The following is a 15388-nucleotide window of genomic DNA, read 5'->3' on the forward strand; positions in this document are numbered from 1 at the left end:
ATTGTAAAAACCGCCAAATAACATAAAAATTTAAAAATGCTGGCGTCGCGCCGCTTCGTCGCTTTTTGGGAGCTTATGACAGCTGATTTGTAGCAGATGACAGGCAAGTTCGCGCCAATCGCTCGGTTCTACCATAAATGGCAGCCAGAGTTGAGATTCGAGATCGCCATCGTCAGATCGATGGTGATCGTTGTGTGTAAATGAAACCCATGTAGGAGCGTCAAATCTTGGCACATCATTAAAACGAAACCAGGCTTGTTGTTTATGATGTTGGCCCCAGAGGTTAGGGCAGGGCAGCGCCAATTGAATTGGTAGCATGTGCTTTACAAGCATTTCGAGTGATCGACATGATCTCTCTTCCCTCTGAAGTCAAGCCACTCTTGACCTTGTCTTGGGCATATCTCAGCGCAAATTGATGTCTCTTCTATTGTGTGTTGGCGTGTCTTGTGCGTTCAATTTAATTGGTGCTGGTGGTGGAGACTGAGTGTTCGTTTCATTTTCAGCCGAGTTACGCTGCCAATTAGTTTTAATGGTCAAAATCTAATCGCCACACAGACTTCCTACGCAAGTCAAGCGATCAATCAACTGGCCAGAACATTTTTATGCGTACACAACAGCTGAGCTGATCCCAGTCTTATTTATTACTGAAGACTAGAAGTGCGCAACACTTGAAGTTAAAGTGCTTTTTAAGTACTTAATGAGAGGGGAAGCAATTATTAAAATTGTCTATTACAATATGCGAATTTGGAACACACTCAAATATTTAATTCTTCTTTTGAAATTTATCAAAAATATTTAAACTTCCTTTAGTGAATATCAATTGCAGCTTTGTTGCAACACTTCGTATACTTGATATCAAGTATGTTAGCGAGCAATAAACACGCCTTTTCTTACTTGGTGCAGGTAATAGGCTCTTGAACTGCAATCATTCTGCCTATAATTTGCTCATACTTGAAATTGAACAACAACATTTAGCACACATTAAAACAATTAGCGAGGCAATTGCAGTTTGAAAAACAGAAGGAAAAAAACAACAATGATTGCGCGCAGTCAAAAATGAATTTTTGTTTAATAATGTTTACAGCGAACGTCCGTCAGTCCGTCTCTTGGTCTGTGAGTCAGTCAGCCATGGAGTTTAGACACTTCATTTTGGCCAGTTTATCAATTACGGACGACAGACACAGCACGGACACAATTTGCTGCTTGTTGGCGCTTTGAGCCGCCTCGTTAGCCGCCACATTGCGATTTTTGGTGCGTGCCGCGCACTTACTTCGGACTTGTAATGAGAAATCAACTTTTGCTATTAGTAGTTTTTTGTGTGTATAAAATAGATAATTCATGTAGTTCGCATTGTTTATGGTCGCTTTTTGGTTTTTGTTTTCGCTTTCGTTTGCATTATTTAATGGACACGTGTGGGCGACTCGGTGAAGCTGCCTCCGACTAATGCGATTATGATTTATGTTTGTACTTTTATTATGCAAGACCTTGAAAGCTACTGCTGCTGTTGCTGCTGCTGTTGGCGCTTCCACCATTGTTGCTGCCTGTCTGCCTCCTGTCTAAAAAAAATCAGGCTAATTAGACATGCTGGTCAGCTGCTATATACCACATATAGTCTGTATAAATCAGACGCAAATTGAAATGCGGCCAGTGTAAATGAGTGAAGCGTGCAGAGCAAAAGGAAGCTGAAGTTGTGCCATGGGAATTGGAAGTCAGTCAGGAGTCTGGAGGGCAAAGACACATTTGTGGCAGCAACAACAAACTGGTTACAAGGTCAACGCTGCACAGCATTCGAGATTCGTGAATTGAGATTCTCGACGCTCCACTTCAACTACGATTAGCAGCAGCTGGCTACAGAAAAACAAAATGTATTTATATATATATATAAAAACATTTTCAGATGGATAAACAAAAATGAAAGGAGGCCTCCAAAAGTAGAGTTTTTGGTAAGGTTTTTCCGTTCTGGCCAAAAACACAACATAGAAAAAAAGAGCAAACTTCTTAATTACATGATTTTGGAGCTGTTTGTTCGAGTGTCTTGGGGTCATATCTCTGTGTAGTTAGTTTTGTTTTTTTGCTAACGAGCACAATGCTAACGCTTCGAGATGTGAAGGCTGCCCATTGACTAGGGTCTGACTCATCAGGCGATTTGATTTAATTTGATTTGCAGTTGCGTAAGGCCAAGTCTAGTTAGCACAATTAAAAGCACAAGCAGCTGAGCAGCAAAAAAATATTTTGGAGGCACGACAAACGAGTTCGAGCCAGGCTCAAAGCAACAGCAACAGCAGCGGCAGCAGCAGCCAAGCGACTCGAGTTTCGACTCAGTCTGAGACTGAGTCTGGATGCTCGTTGCGAAAATTGAACAACAATTGAAAAACAGAAATCAGTTGAAGCTGAAACCCCATAGCGAACGGTTGTTGTTGATTCGCGTGTCGTACCTTTTGACTGATCTAAGCGATATTGTTATTGCTTTAACTAAAACCGAAATTACATGCAACAACACAATTGTGTGTGGCAGCTGGAGACAGACTTACAGACACAACAACACAGTAGCCTAATAACAATAACAACAACAAAAATATCAAAATTATATACGAGTGTGTGTGTGCTTAAGTGCTGTGCTATTGTTTGAGGCAACAACTCTGCTACTGTTGCTGTTGCTGTTGCAACTGCAAAGCGCCCGCCCGCTACTTGAGGCAGCCGCGTATTAGGCAACCCCACATGCAACAACATACAAAAACACAAAAACTCTAGTTACGTTTTATAGGCCAATTCATGCAAATTTAATACACACTCTCGACTCTCTTTAACGGTTTCTTGGCGTGGCACCAACCAGACAATAAGGAAAAAACATTAAGCCGCATGTAATTGGCGGTGTGTTGCAGCTGCGGCTAATGGAAAAGCGATTAATCGCTTTAGTCTAACGACTCGTAAAATCGCACGCGTTTTTTTAAGTCGCAAGCGCGCGCGCGCGTTTTATTTACACGCCAAGTCTCGAGGAGATTGCAATTGCGGTTTTCACCTTGTACGGGAAGAGAGAGAGAGACCAATACTAAGCGGCTGTGAAAAGGTCAAAACAAATACGTACATAACAATAATAACAAACAAACAAACGGGCAGCAAGCGACGAAAGTGACGGGCGGCAACAACAATACTTTAGCAACAATCGTTAGCAACAACATTCAACGTTAGCAACATGTTGCCCAGGATCACCGTTGTGCTCATCGTGTTTTGTGGATATTTACTGTTTACTGGTAAGTTGCAACTTGCTGTGTGCGGCGACATTAATCAAAATTCACATACATAAATGTTTATGCAACCCGCAACAACAACGAGAATATAATTTATGGTCACAAGGCATAGTTGTTGCTGCTGTCGTTGTTGCTACTCAGATGCAGCCAAATCGAATTACAGAAAAACTCAAGTTAAACGCAATAAATTCAAGCAGATTACACGTCGCAACGTCGCCGCTCAGACAGAGGGCGGGAACGAGGTAACACAGCCGCCTTGATGTGTCAGGCGCTAACAAATAAAATAAAAAACAAAATACACCAACAAAAAAAGAAGCCAAAAAACTGCGTGAAGAACGCGCGCGGGTTGCCTTTTTTTTTATTTTTTATTTTGCAGTATTTATGGTCAACGCGCGACGTTGTTTTCATTACAGTTTTGTTGCTTTGAATCTTAGTTTATGGCCAGAGACCTGGGGGCAGCAGCAAGTGGCGCTGCTTGCAACATCAAACACCACCAACAAACTCCCAAGACGCGGGGGTTGTTGCTGTTGTTGTTGTTATTGTCAACAGCCACGCAGCAACAAAAAAAATCTGTGATGTAATTGCTTATGTAATTGGCATACTCAAAGATCTGCATTCATGAGAGAGTTTCGAGTGATTTGAAAGGCGCCAAAAAAAAAACAACTTGGGAAAGTTCTATATTTGACCTTTGACATTTCGAAGCCACAATTTGTGTACGAGCGGCTCTCACGAAATTTTGAAGGTTGCCACAATCCGCACCCACAAGCTGCACGATATTTCTGTATTTTGTGGCCACAACAACTAAAGTAAAGCATTAATATTCGTTTGCCATTTCGATGAGGTGTGAGAGAGTTGTTGGGTTCGCTTCAGATTAATCGTCGCATTGGCATTGCATTTTATTAATATATTTTTAATCAACTTGCCCACATACACAACACAACACAACAATAAGCAGACACAACAACAACATCTGAAACTACTGTCTAATGTCAAATGGTTGACAATTGTTTACTTATTTTATTTGCAATTCAAATTCGATTTTATAGTGACACGTCTCTATAAAAGTAACTCAGATGATTAATTTCAAGAAATTTTAAAGCTGTTTATTGTACTGATATTCCACTGTAGTTGAGTGCTTTACGACTCTGTTAAGTGGGGGCAAGTTTACTAATGCTGCACATGATCAAACTTCATGACTGTTGTCGTCTCTTAAGGTGATCTCTCGCATGACATCAATTTGTAGCGCAGACATCGCATACAAATTTTTAGTGCTAATTGAATGTTATAAACAATTGCATTAATACCCCAAAGGCGCCAGGTGAAGACACTTCAATTATGATTTTTATGGATACATTTTATTGTATATTTTTCTGTAGGAATTTCGTAATTTGAATGCAAATTTAAAAAAAAAAAACCTTAATTATAAGAAATACCTTGGCAATTTTGCAATGTCAATTCAAGATTCTTAAAAATTGTTATACTGACTGAAATACACAAAATGATGAAATGAATACGTAATTCACTAGTAAAATATAACAAATAAAGAGTTTACTCTAAATCACAGGAACGGGGAAGTAAATGAAATCAATTTTTAATGATTCATCTGACGCCTATATAATCTTGGCAGGTTATTTTATGATTGATGTTGGATTTTGACTTTGCAACTCAATCCATTTATTTAAGTCTTCATTATTTAACATTAGCCAAGCATAATATTTAAATATAAAGGTCATCAGAGCTGTGATATAAAGTGGAACTTCCTCGAGGGAATAATAATTTATTTAAAAATCCCATAACTCTGCATAATGAATTATAATTAATTGTATGCAAGCAAGCAACAGCAATCACATCGGATTTGATTGGGTTTCTGCAAAGTGGATGCCGCCGCGCATCTTGTGGTCGTGGTGCTAACGTTTGCTACCCACTCGCCATTAACCATTCACAATTCACAATTTGCAAGGCGCAACGGCGCGTATACTTAATGCAACGTCGTGTAACTAAGCGTCTTTTGTTTTGCTCTTCGAGCGAACATCCGCTACAAGCACAACAACAAACAAAACTAACTAACAACAACAACTGCATGTCAAAACATTTGCCATCAATAAGAAGTATGCAAATGGTTTTCTGCAATGCGGCGATAGGAAAACAAATTTATGAGCCAAAAGGCAAAAGACTTTCAATACTTTTTGCTATCTGCTGCTTAATGCGAAACGGAAACTTTTATGCTTTTGCAATGATAAAACACGTCTGATGTATGGCAGCAATTAATGCATAGTTGAGCCTATAAATTGAGCTAAATGCTCCTTGTCAGCTCGTATACCTTGTATATCTGACATACTATATTTGCCATGCAGATAAAGCCTTCCGCCCGCCTTCAGAGTTGTCACTTGTTCACACAGTGCGTTTTTGTCCCACTGTCGCCAGGTGGTAAAATACCAAAGTTGCTACACTTTGCTAGAGATGGGAGCGTGCTGCGATTGTTTTTAAGGTAATTGGAGCTAATACGATATGTAATAACCTCTTGGAATGTGATGAAAGAAGATCTGTATGTTTTTAGAAAAACTTTACGTTTCCTTTGAGTATTGAATTGAAATTAAAGGGTTTTGTTGTCAAGTTCTTTTTACAATATACCTTAAGGATATTTTTCTGCAAATTAAAATGTTTAAGTAGAAAATGCCAAAAGAGCATTACTTTTTTTCCTAATATTTCAAAAGTGGATTATTTTAAAGAACATTGGAGCAAACATGATAACAAATAATCACTTGGAATGTTGGCGAAAAAGAAGTTCTGTACGTTCAGCAAAATAAATTTCAGTGAATCTTATATTATTTTCTTATTTGCGTCCTCACATTGTTTTTCTTTAAATTATTAATATATTAATGAATAGTTAGGTCAAATTATCTCTTTTCATTTTTTTTCATTTATAATAAATAAAGTGCTCAAATTATTACTGTTATTTTAAATGAATACTTATCTCATATTTTAAATTTACTTTGATAAGATTTGTATATTCTAGAAACGTTACACAATTTAATTTCTGTCTTTCATCGTATTATTCTTCACTTTGTTTCGTGTCACGACACATGTTCTTCTCTAATTGCAGCTTGAGAACGCATTTGCATTCGCATGTTCAAAAATTAATTGATTTATTTGTGGATAACAAAAAGTGGCCCATTCCACACACAACACACACACACACGCACACACATACAGCCATAAACACTTGCAGACACACGCACAGTGCATACAAAAGATTTAAATGCTCAAATATTTTTTGGCGCGTAAGTCAAACATTTGGCACACATGAGAAAACAATTTATGCGGCTGTCGGACAAACGAACACACAACAAAATGTTAAAAAAAAAAAAAAAGAAACAAAAAACAAGAAAGAGTCGAGAGCCGCCCCAGCTGTGTGGTGGCATATGCAAATGGCACAAAGGCGATAAGCCTAAAGTTATATACTCGATTCATATATGTGTGTACATACATATTCAAAAATATTTAATGGCAACTTGTAATTTGATTGAGGCCAACAACCAGTTGTTGGCTAACGCCTTCAATTGCTCAGTGGCAACATTTCCTTACAATATTTTATTCACTCTTTTTTTTTGCGGAGGATCAAATCCAATGAGATCTGGTCGCACACAGGCGGCAAAACTCTTTGCATTGCGTTTTGCCATTAATTTGCGATTAATGTTAATGCCATGGCATAATTTTCAATTAAATTGAAATTTGCTTTGTGCGCGACAAATTGCGCAAAAAAAGAGAAAAAAACAACAACAGTAATATAAAAAGAGCAGAAAAATACAAATTTGTGCTCATTTATATTTATGAGCTGGCCGATGATAAACTGCCTGTGGCCGAGGCGGCTTTCAATGCAATTAATATGAAATAAAAATTTATAATTACATATGTACGCAGGTATACGCACAGTATTAAACACTTTTTGGCAGCCGACCATATCATTAATGTGGCCAAAAGTATAGACCAAAAGAAGTGCAATTTATGTTTGATGTGATTTTCGCATGACTCTCGGCCACTTTAATAAATAACTGATACAATGACTAATCTTTCAGTGCAGTCATAAAATACTAAAGCTGTATATATAAATTGAATTGAAAGAGTTGAAGTGTTGCAAGTGGGATGATCCACTTAAAGTCGTTAAGGGTTAAAAGCCACCGCGATGCAAATGGGGCAGCATTTCATTGACAAGTACGAGCACATAAATCATTTATGAATACAACAAAAACACAAAAAAAAAAGCGAAAAGACGACGTGGCACATCCTTTCACAATGAGACCGCCGCTAACAATAACAACATTAAGCGGAGCCACACGGGGCAAACGGCAAACGACAAACAACAGGCAATGGCAATGGCAATGGCAAGTGACTGTCGCCGCAAACATAATTCAGTTCCACGATGATCCGTCGAGTCTCGCAAAATAAATTAAGCTCATTATATAATTGAATCCTTGATAGGCTGATTATCCACACGGCTAGCCATCTGACTGCGTACATTGGTTTCTCTTACCCTCTCTCACTCCTGCTTGCGCGTCTCCCTTTCTCTCGTGTGCCTCGTTAAAAGGATAATGCCCAGTCAAGCGCAAAGGATGCCAATGGACAGCGCAAAAATTATGTAAATGAATTTCCTGTTGCGCCTGCCTTTCGCGCCCGTCGACATCAAATAAATCTGCCAGGTGGATTATTCCCGACCCCTCTTCATCTACATACTTAAATATATAGACGTGTATATAACATAGATGACGTCCATAATCAGCTCCACTCATTTATATACCATACTATTGCAGATTCACTTTGGCTATCATTATGCTGAACGCATTTTCTAAAAGGAATTATGAAAACTAGGTTGATGATTTTCAAACTGTTTAACACACTCAAAGTGATAAAACTATAGTCGAGTATGCTTAAAGCCAAGCAATGTGGTATTATTCTTTAAATCTACCAAATTAATACATCAGAAAAATACCAAAATATACTGAAGGATATATATGTATTTTTTCACGAGACACAAAGTTATAAGCTTTCTATGAGAAGAAGGTAAAAAAATCCTAATAAACATAGATTGCAAATCTTAATTTAAGAACTTTTCGATCTTAAAAAAATATTGAAATAAAAGTTGCCAATTATTCTAATCAATTATTTTGATCAAATAAAAACCTTAAATACATAATCAAAGCCCTAAAGTAATTACTGTAGTAAAAGTACTTCTCTAAAGAGAAAAGTCAATATACATTATCAAATTCCTTGCCAGTTGAAAGTTGGCATTTATTTTTGCTTTAACTTATGCGCACTCATTTAGTTAATTAGCTCAAAATAATAACATTAATTTTTGCTCTGCTAGTGCAATCAATGCCAGACTGTTTTTGTGGAAAATCGCTTTAAATATTATTGTCGATCCCAAAAAAAAAGCGCGACAAGCTCCACCTTAAAAATGCGCATGTGCCTTGATCGCAGCAGCGTTTGAGTTTGCGGCAAAGTCACAGATTTTGTTAACGGCAACTTCATGCAGTCACGATTTGTTACACACACACACACATACACTCTCGCACCATGGTGCTGACACATGCACGTGAATGCACACGCTACGATAGGCATTGCAAATAGTATAGAGCCGGCTCCTTAATCTATTGACTAAATGCATTGCATAAACTGCTGCTGGCCAAACCTAAACGCCGCGCAGCGTCGCGACGATTTATAAAACTAAAACAATGCAACAAACGAGTTCGCTGCAGTTTTTCTTTTTTTTTTTTCATTTTCATTTTCATTTTTATTCGTGTAACGCCAAGACGACGATGACGATGACGACGACGACGATTGTAAATAGCTCAAAGGCGCTTTGTCTTCGAAAAGCGAACTGAGCCGAGCCGTAACCAAAAGTACTTTTCCTCCCCCTCCTCTCTGTGGCTGCCACATGCAACGTATTTTACGGACCACATCAAAAATTATGAATACAGACAATCCATATCCATCCATTCGTTAATTCAATCCGTGGTTCATGAACAAGTTGCGCCGAAAAATGCAAATTGCCAAATCGAATTTGACACAAAAGCCGTTAGAACGAACTACTTTTGACTTTATTTTCGATTCTTATCGAGGCTATCGAAATACGCCCTCCACCAATTGCCTACAACTAACTAAAGTAACTGGGCCATTGCTTTGCCAATGGCTTTTGTAAACTTGAAGGCGGTAAAATTGGCGCTTTTAAATATCGTGGCAATGTTTAATTGATGTTTCGTGCGAGCTTGTTGAGTTGATAGGAGGAGCACAGATTATCATCAAGGATATAATAAATACGAGGACAGCTGCAGGCGATTTACTTGACTGTGTCTAATCTATCCTGTACTTAATATCGAAATATGTAAATAGTTTTGGCAGGTATAATTTCTAAAATTACTATAAGTTTGAGTGGTTTTTAAAAGCAGTGTTTGAACAAACAGATTCGATAAACATTAAAAGTTATTTCAGCAATTATGATAAGCAATTATCAAGTTTGTGGCTACATAATTTATGGCTAGAATTTGTTAACTAACTCATTATATTGTTTATAAAATGTTGGCAATATTTCAAAACTTTTCAATTTGACTGGATTTGGATGATATTCGAACAAAAGATTCAATAAAAATGAAGAAATATTAAGGCTAGCCAGAAAACAAATAACAAGTTTTTGGTAGAAAATTGACAATTTCTTAACACTTTTATCTAATTATTTATAGTATTTTAGCAATATTGCAATATAATTTTAATGTGCTCTTCTCTGAGCTCTACTTTTAGCTCATTATTTAAGCAAGAAAAATTAGGGGAAAGCGCAAACCAATCAGCCCCACATTAAAAACCACTGAACCACCCACCCAAAACGCAGAGATTGTTGGCTAAGAGAAATATGCAATTGAAAAACATATTATTAGCTACACACAAACATACACACACTCGGCACCGACACTCTTACTCAGGGGAAGCGACAAATTGCAACATTAAATTTTGTCAGAAAAATTTATTACAATTGAAATAATTACTGCGAAAAACAATCAAATTGTAATTAGAGTCGAGTCGCGAGGCAAACAAAAACCCACAGCGACAATACAGCAGCAACAACAATAACAACAACAGTAAAAGCAACAAAGTGTTGCCGGCGACAAATTGTAAAGCCTACAAAAACAATTGGCAAACTATGAGTACGTGGCTATCTGTATCTGTATCTGCATCTGTATATGTATCTACATACATATATCTACAAAAGTTGTGCGTAACCATTAGAAAAAATTATTGTGCGAAGTTAATGAAAAACATTTTAGTAGAGCGTGGAGCCTGGAAATGAGGCTGCGTCGAGTTGGGCTGGGCAGCTGGCCAGAGCGGATGCAGTGCATCACATGCCTGGCTTGGCCGGTGGCACACCCCTGTGGCACGTTATGGCATTGGGTTAGGTAACCTAAAGTCGACACAACAACATCGATCTCCGATCCCCACAATACATATAACATATTGGTGGCGGCGTTGGCTTGTCGTCGTCGACCCAATGTGATTGGGTTTTTTGGTTTTGCAGCACAGTCGCATAATTAAAGTAATTGCCTTTCGGTGGTGAAGTGTGTGTGAGTGTGTGTGTGTGTAGATTGTGCACAACATTGTGGCAGCTGCTACATTAAGCTGCTAACAACAGTAACAGTGGTCGGCGCAAAACTACTGCCACGCATTTCACAATTGTAATTGTTGCTGCTCCACTGCAAAACCGGCCAATTGATAAAACTTGTGGCTCAAATCACACCAAGCCACGCCTACCAGAAGTTAATTCTCTGCAACACATATCTCTTACTCCTGACACACATATATTGTGCATATATCCATGGCAACATCCGCGATGTTGCAAGCACATAAATCCAGGCTGTCATTTTTTATCAGTTGCCCAATTTTAAGGTGCGCCATTCATCATTTACTTGACACAATGAAGCAGTTAACGTCAGCCAAAAGGAAGCAAACTTAGGAAACTTGCAAAAGTTATGGCCATTAGTTATTTTTGAAGGTGAGAAGCAATTGAATGTGCAGGCTGAGAAACTATTAAAATGTAACCATATGATTGTTATGTTATTTTATCGAATTTGCAAGAAATAAACATAAAATGACTCGCACAAATTTTAATTTTCCTTCCGTTGTTTGCCTTTCAATACTTTGCAATTTACAAAATAATTTTATGCACTCTGAAATGTCATGCAAATTTATTTGCAAAGCTTTACATGCTCTAAAGGTTGCCCTTCTCTCACCAGAGAGTTCATACGCCTAAAAATAATTAAACTACGGAGAAGCTTAACTTGAATGACGACAGCTACAACCACAAAACCAATCACAACAACATGAACAACTGTAACAACAGCAACAGCAAGAAAGAGACAAAAATGAACAACAAGTTAACAAGGTTAAGGTCAATTACAATTACAACAAACGACAAAAAGGCAAGCGAGACAAACGACGTGAATAAATTGCGCGAATTGTAGAATGAAATTAAGAACGAGTTTCAGTTGCAGTTGTAGTTTTGACCAGGCCAACGGACTGCCTGACTGACCGAATGCAAATCAAGAAGTTCAATACAAAATGAGAGAGAAACAGCACGAGAAGATTGAGAGAGACAGAGAGAGAGAGAAGGAGACTGACCCTCAAGCTATATGCAAAATTCGTGTGGGCTGCAATGGAGGAAGCGCGACGTTGTGTGTTGCAGCTGCAAATCAAGCTAATGAGCACAGCCGAGTGCCACAAAAGCAAATAAACACACAAAAAGGCAGCAGCAAATTATTACTAAGCAATTACCATCAACGCTGTTGTTGACTTTGTCAGTGGAATACGTATTTTCCCACTGCCAAAGAGAAGCTGCAAGGTCAAGCAACGGCCAGAACACGACCGCAAAAGAATACTTGTCAACATTGCCACAATTGCTGTTGTGCAACACGCCACACAACAAGTGAGACTCTATATATTGCACCATCGCAAAACCAGGTCACCATTTGCTGGTTTAAAAACATGGCCTAACATAAATGAAATTTAGCTGATGATGGTTTTGTTGATGGGTGTGATGAATAGCCAAAAAACAAATTGTTAATCTTGACTCTAATGCGATTTATATCGCTTGCCTTGAACTTTAAGATCTGACACTTGATATTTGAGTTGACTTAATTAGATTTAATATTTTGCAGATTGCAGCGAAACGGTTCGATCGAAGCGAGCGAAAAGACCACGTGCGCCAGAACCCGTTAACTTTGAGCCGGAACCGCAGCAGGATCTGGAGAATGAGGAGAGCGGCAGCCAGGAGAAGGATGTACCGGAAATACCCGATAATTTTTTGAGTCCTTCGGTACGCGAATATCTGGAGCTGGGCAAGTCCATACCCGGTAAGTGAAGTGTTATTGCTGACAAGTCAATCAATATGCACGGCAGGAGTGTTGTCTAACAAAAGCCTGCGACAGGATTCGATTGCAGAAATATGTTTTCATTTCCATGTCGTGTGAAAAAATACATTTCACTTTTGTTTTATCTTTTTCATAAGGGGGTCGTCTCTTTTCGTATGGGATATTTTGGTAGAGCAGCGTATCTACTAATTCATTTATTAGCGATCCGAATCGGACTATGAAGCCACGAATTGGTACGCGAAAACAGGAAGTTGGGGGCCGGAAACTCAGATTTGTTTATGCCAACATTCAACACTTTTTTATGCGTTTCGCAATTGTCGCGTGCAACTGACAGCAGAGCGTTTTTTTCGGAGCCAGAGAGGAGGAGGGAGATCTCCACCCTTTTTTTTATGCAGTTGCACTTTCTTTTAAGTAAAGCGGCATGAAGTGAAATTGATTGGAAACAAACAGGATAGGACACGACATGAACAGAAGAGGACATGTTGTTTACTCGCCAGCCGCTAATTGCAATAACCAATAAATAACTTTTGCAGGTCGACCCGGCGTTGATTATCCCATACTCTCGGCTGTTCCCTACACAAACTTCTACTGCGACGAACAGGCCTATCCCGGTTTCTTTGCGGACATGGAAACGCGCTGTCAGGGTAAGTTTTCTTGTATTTGCAGCTGGCAGCATTTAATTTACACACTTTTTTCTTGCTTAGGTTGGCACTATTGCGACATTGATGGACGTCAGGCTTCGTTTCTTTGCCCCAATGGCACACAGTTCTCTCAGGCGGTCTTTGTCTGTGACTGGTGGTTCAATGTGCGCTGCGATCTCTCTCCCCGGCTGTATGCAATCAATGCTCGTCTCTATCAGCGCCCAAAGGTGAATCCGACGCGACCACATCGCATCATCACCAAGCAGCTGGTTGAGGATATATTCACCTAAATAGACTTACGTAAATAGTTTTGCAACGACTATTAGCTGATAGGGTTTCTATTGCCATAGGCATATGTACACATTTTGAATAAGAATTAGTTTACATTTTCTGAAAGATTTGCATTACATTTAAGTTAACAAACATGGCAGATAACATTTAGAAAAACATCGATATGATTATTGCGGAAAATCCATTGTAGTATTTTCATTTTGTGCTAATTTTTCTTGTGCATGCATTTTCGTGAACTATTTTCATAAAGCTATTTGTAAGTTGCTGTAAAATGTAAAATCTGTATATACGCATAGATCAAATAATTAAAATAAAAACTATTGCTAAGGAAAACAAAGAAAATTGACTTTTACTCTTAAGAAAAGACTAATGTTATTAATTGCCTAAAACTTTGCTCATTTTTGCTGCTCTTATCAAACGCCAGTTGTGCATAATGTTGCATAGTTTTAGGAGCGTGCAATAATAGGTGACGCATGACAAAAAGTGCTGCATACTTTTAGCTGCGCATGCGGTTACTTAAAATAGGCACAACATGGCCAAAACGCAAAAGCAACGCGCGTAGCTAGAGTTTGGAAATAAAAGTCTGCTCGCCAAGCGGCTCAATGGTCTAGGGGTATGATTCTCGCTTTGGGTGCGAGAGGTCCCGGGTTCAAATCCCGGTTGAGCCCGTCGCAATTATTTTTTGATTTTTTTTTTTTAAGTAAGCGTGCATTAACAAACATTTTAAGCCTACAGCAGCAGCGTATTATGGTAAATTTAATTAAGCATACAAGCCGGCCAAACGATTGGCAAGTGAAGATATGAAAAGCATTTGGCGAACGGATGGCTGCCGGTTGATTGCATTAGTTTTGGCTGCCGGTTTGAGCCAACGATGCAGAGGAGAAGATAATGAGAAAGCGCCCGGTTGGACCATGGCTGAAATATTTTCATCGCGATTGAATGCAGCACAGCACATGCAACTTGTTTAGAGCGGGCTCCGATTGACTTGCCGATAAAGCATTGTGTGTTATGTCGATGTGTGTCTGCTGTTTTATCGATGACAATTGGAAAATTGAACAATGAATGTGTTTTGCTAGCTTTTCATTGGTTGCGGCTAGTTTACGACGTTGCAGCGGTGGTAGCTTGGTTGCATCCCATTTGAAAGTGTGAAAGATCTTTTAACTGCATCCAAAAATCCAATACAGATTATGATGTAACCTAACCACAAGCTCTGTTTATAATTTCTCTTTCGTTTTGTAAGCCTACGGCTGTTGACATTCATAATTTGCTCAAAGAATAGATGCATCGTATTTTGTAATACTCGAAAATTATGCCCACGACAAAACCACTTTCACTCGCCAGTGCCACGCAAATCAAAAACGGACTGCGCAATCTGTAATTTTTTGATATAGTGTGGCCTTCGCGTCATTCATCCGCCAAAGCGGGACACAAGCTGCGGGCCAAGACACAGAAATGTGTAATGCAGTTACATTGGCCAAAAACAAGTCACCACATGCCACAGTGCCAGTTATCCTCTACTCTACACAGTATCAACATGGCATCAGTCAAGCAAAAAGAGCTCAGCTCTTTAGCCCGCAGTATTTGTTCAATCTATGACAGAGCGGCAGCAACAGCTGTGTCAATTCACTAAAGCAAAAGCTGTGTCTTAGCGATGAGTTCGTGAGAAATTATCCTGTCGAAATTGTCAATTAAAAATGCGATGAATTTAATGGAAAATAGCGAAAGTCTTGGTGCATAATTGAGGTTGATTTAATCAGTCGAAGTTGGTAAGCTTACAAATCGTTCAGTCTTCCATCTC

At 38.8% G+C, this 15388-nt stretch overlaps 2 protein-coding genes and 1 non-coding gene across 3 annotated transcripts in view; 2 read left to right on the forward strand and 1 right to left on the reverse strand.

The window, feature by feature from the left end:
- The window catches only part of LOC117575747 (uncharacterized), a 50038-nt gene that overhangs the window by 5573 nt on the left and 29077 nt on the right, over positions 1-15388 (reverse strand). The gene's annotated exons all lie outside the window — the stretch shown is intronic.
- Positions 2380-13915, forward strand: LOC117575751 (uncharacterized). The gene is made up of 4 exons (XM_034260109.2): positions 2380-3251; positions 12446-12640; positions 13192-13302; positions 13363-13915. The coding sequence occupies exons 1-4, from the start codon at positions 3194-3196 to the stop codon at positions 13587-13589; spliced, it is 591 nt and encodes a 196-aa protein (XP_034116000.1). The 5' UTR covers positions 2380-3193; the 3' UTR covers positions 13590-13915.
- Trnap-ugg (transfer RNA proline (anticodon UGG)) lies at positions 14187-14258 on the forward strand. Its single transcript has one exon. It is a non-coding gene; the product is annotated as a tRNA-Pro (tRNA).

This window comes from Drosophila albomicans, chromosome 2R, assembly GCF_009650485.2.
Source record: "Drosophila albomicans strain 15112-1751.03 chromosome 2R, ASM965048v2, whole genome shotgun sequence".
Taxonomy (NCBI): Eukaryota; Metazoa; Arthropoda; class Insecta; order Diptera; family Drosophilidae; genus Drosophila; species Drosophila albomicans.

Coding starts and splice junctions, on each gene's coding strand:
- LOC117575751 (XM_034260109.2), top strand. CDS start 3,194: ATGTTGCCCAGGATCACCGTTGTGCTCATCGTGTTTTGTGGATATTTA. Junction 12,641..13,191: donor GCTGGGCAAGTCCATACCCG/GTAAGTGAAGTG, acceptor TAACTTTTGCAG/GTCGACCCGGCGTTGATTAT. Junction 13,303..13,362: donor CATGGAAACGCGCTGTCAGG/GTAAGTTTTCTT, acceptor TTTCTTGCTTAG/GTTGGCACTATTGCGACATT.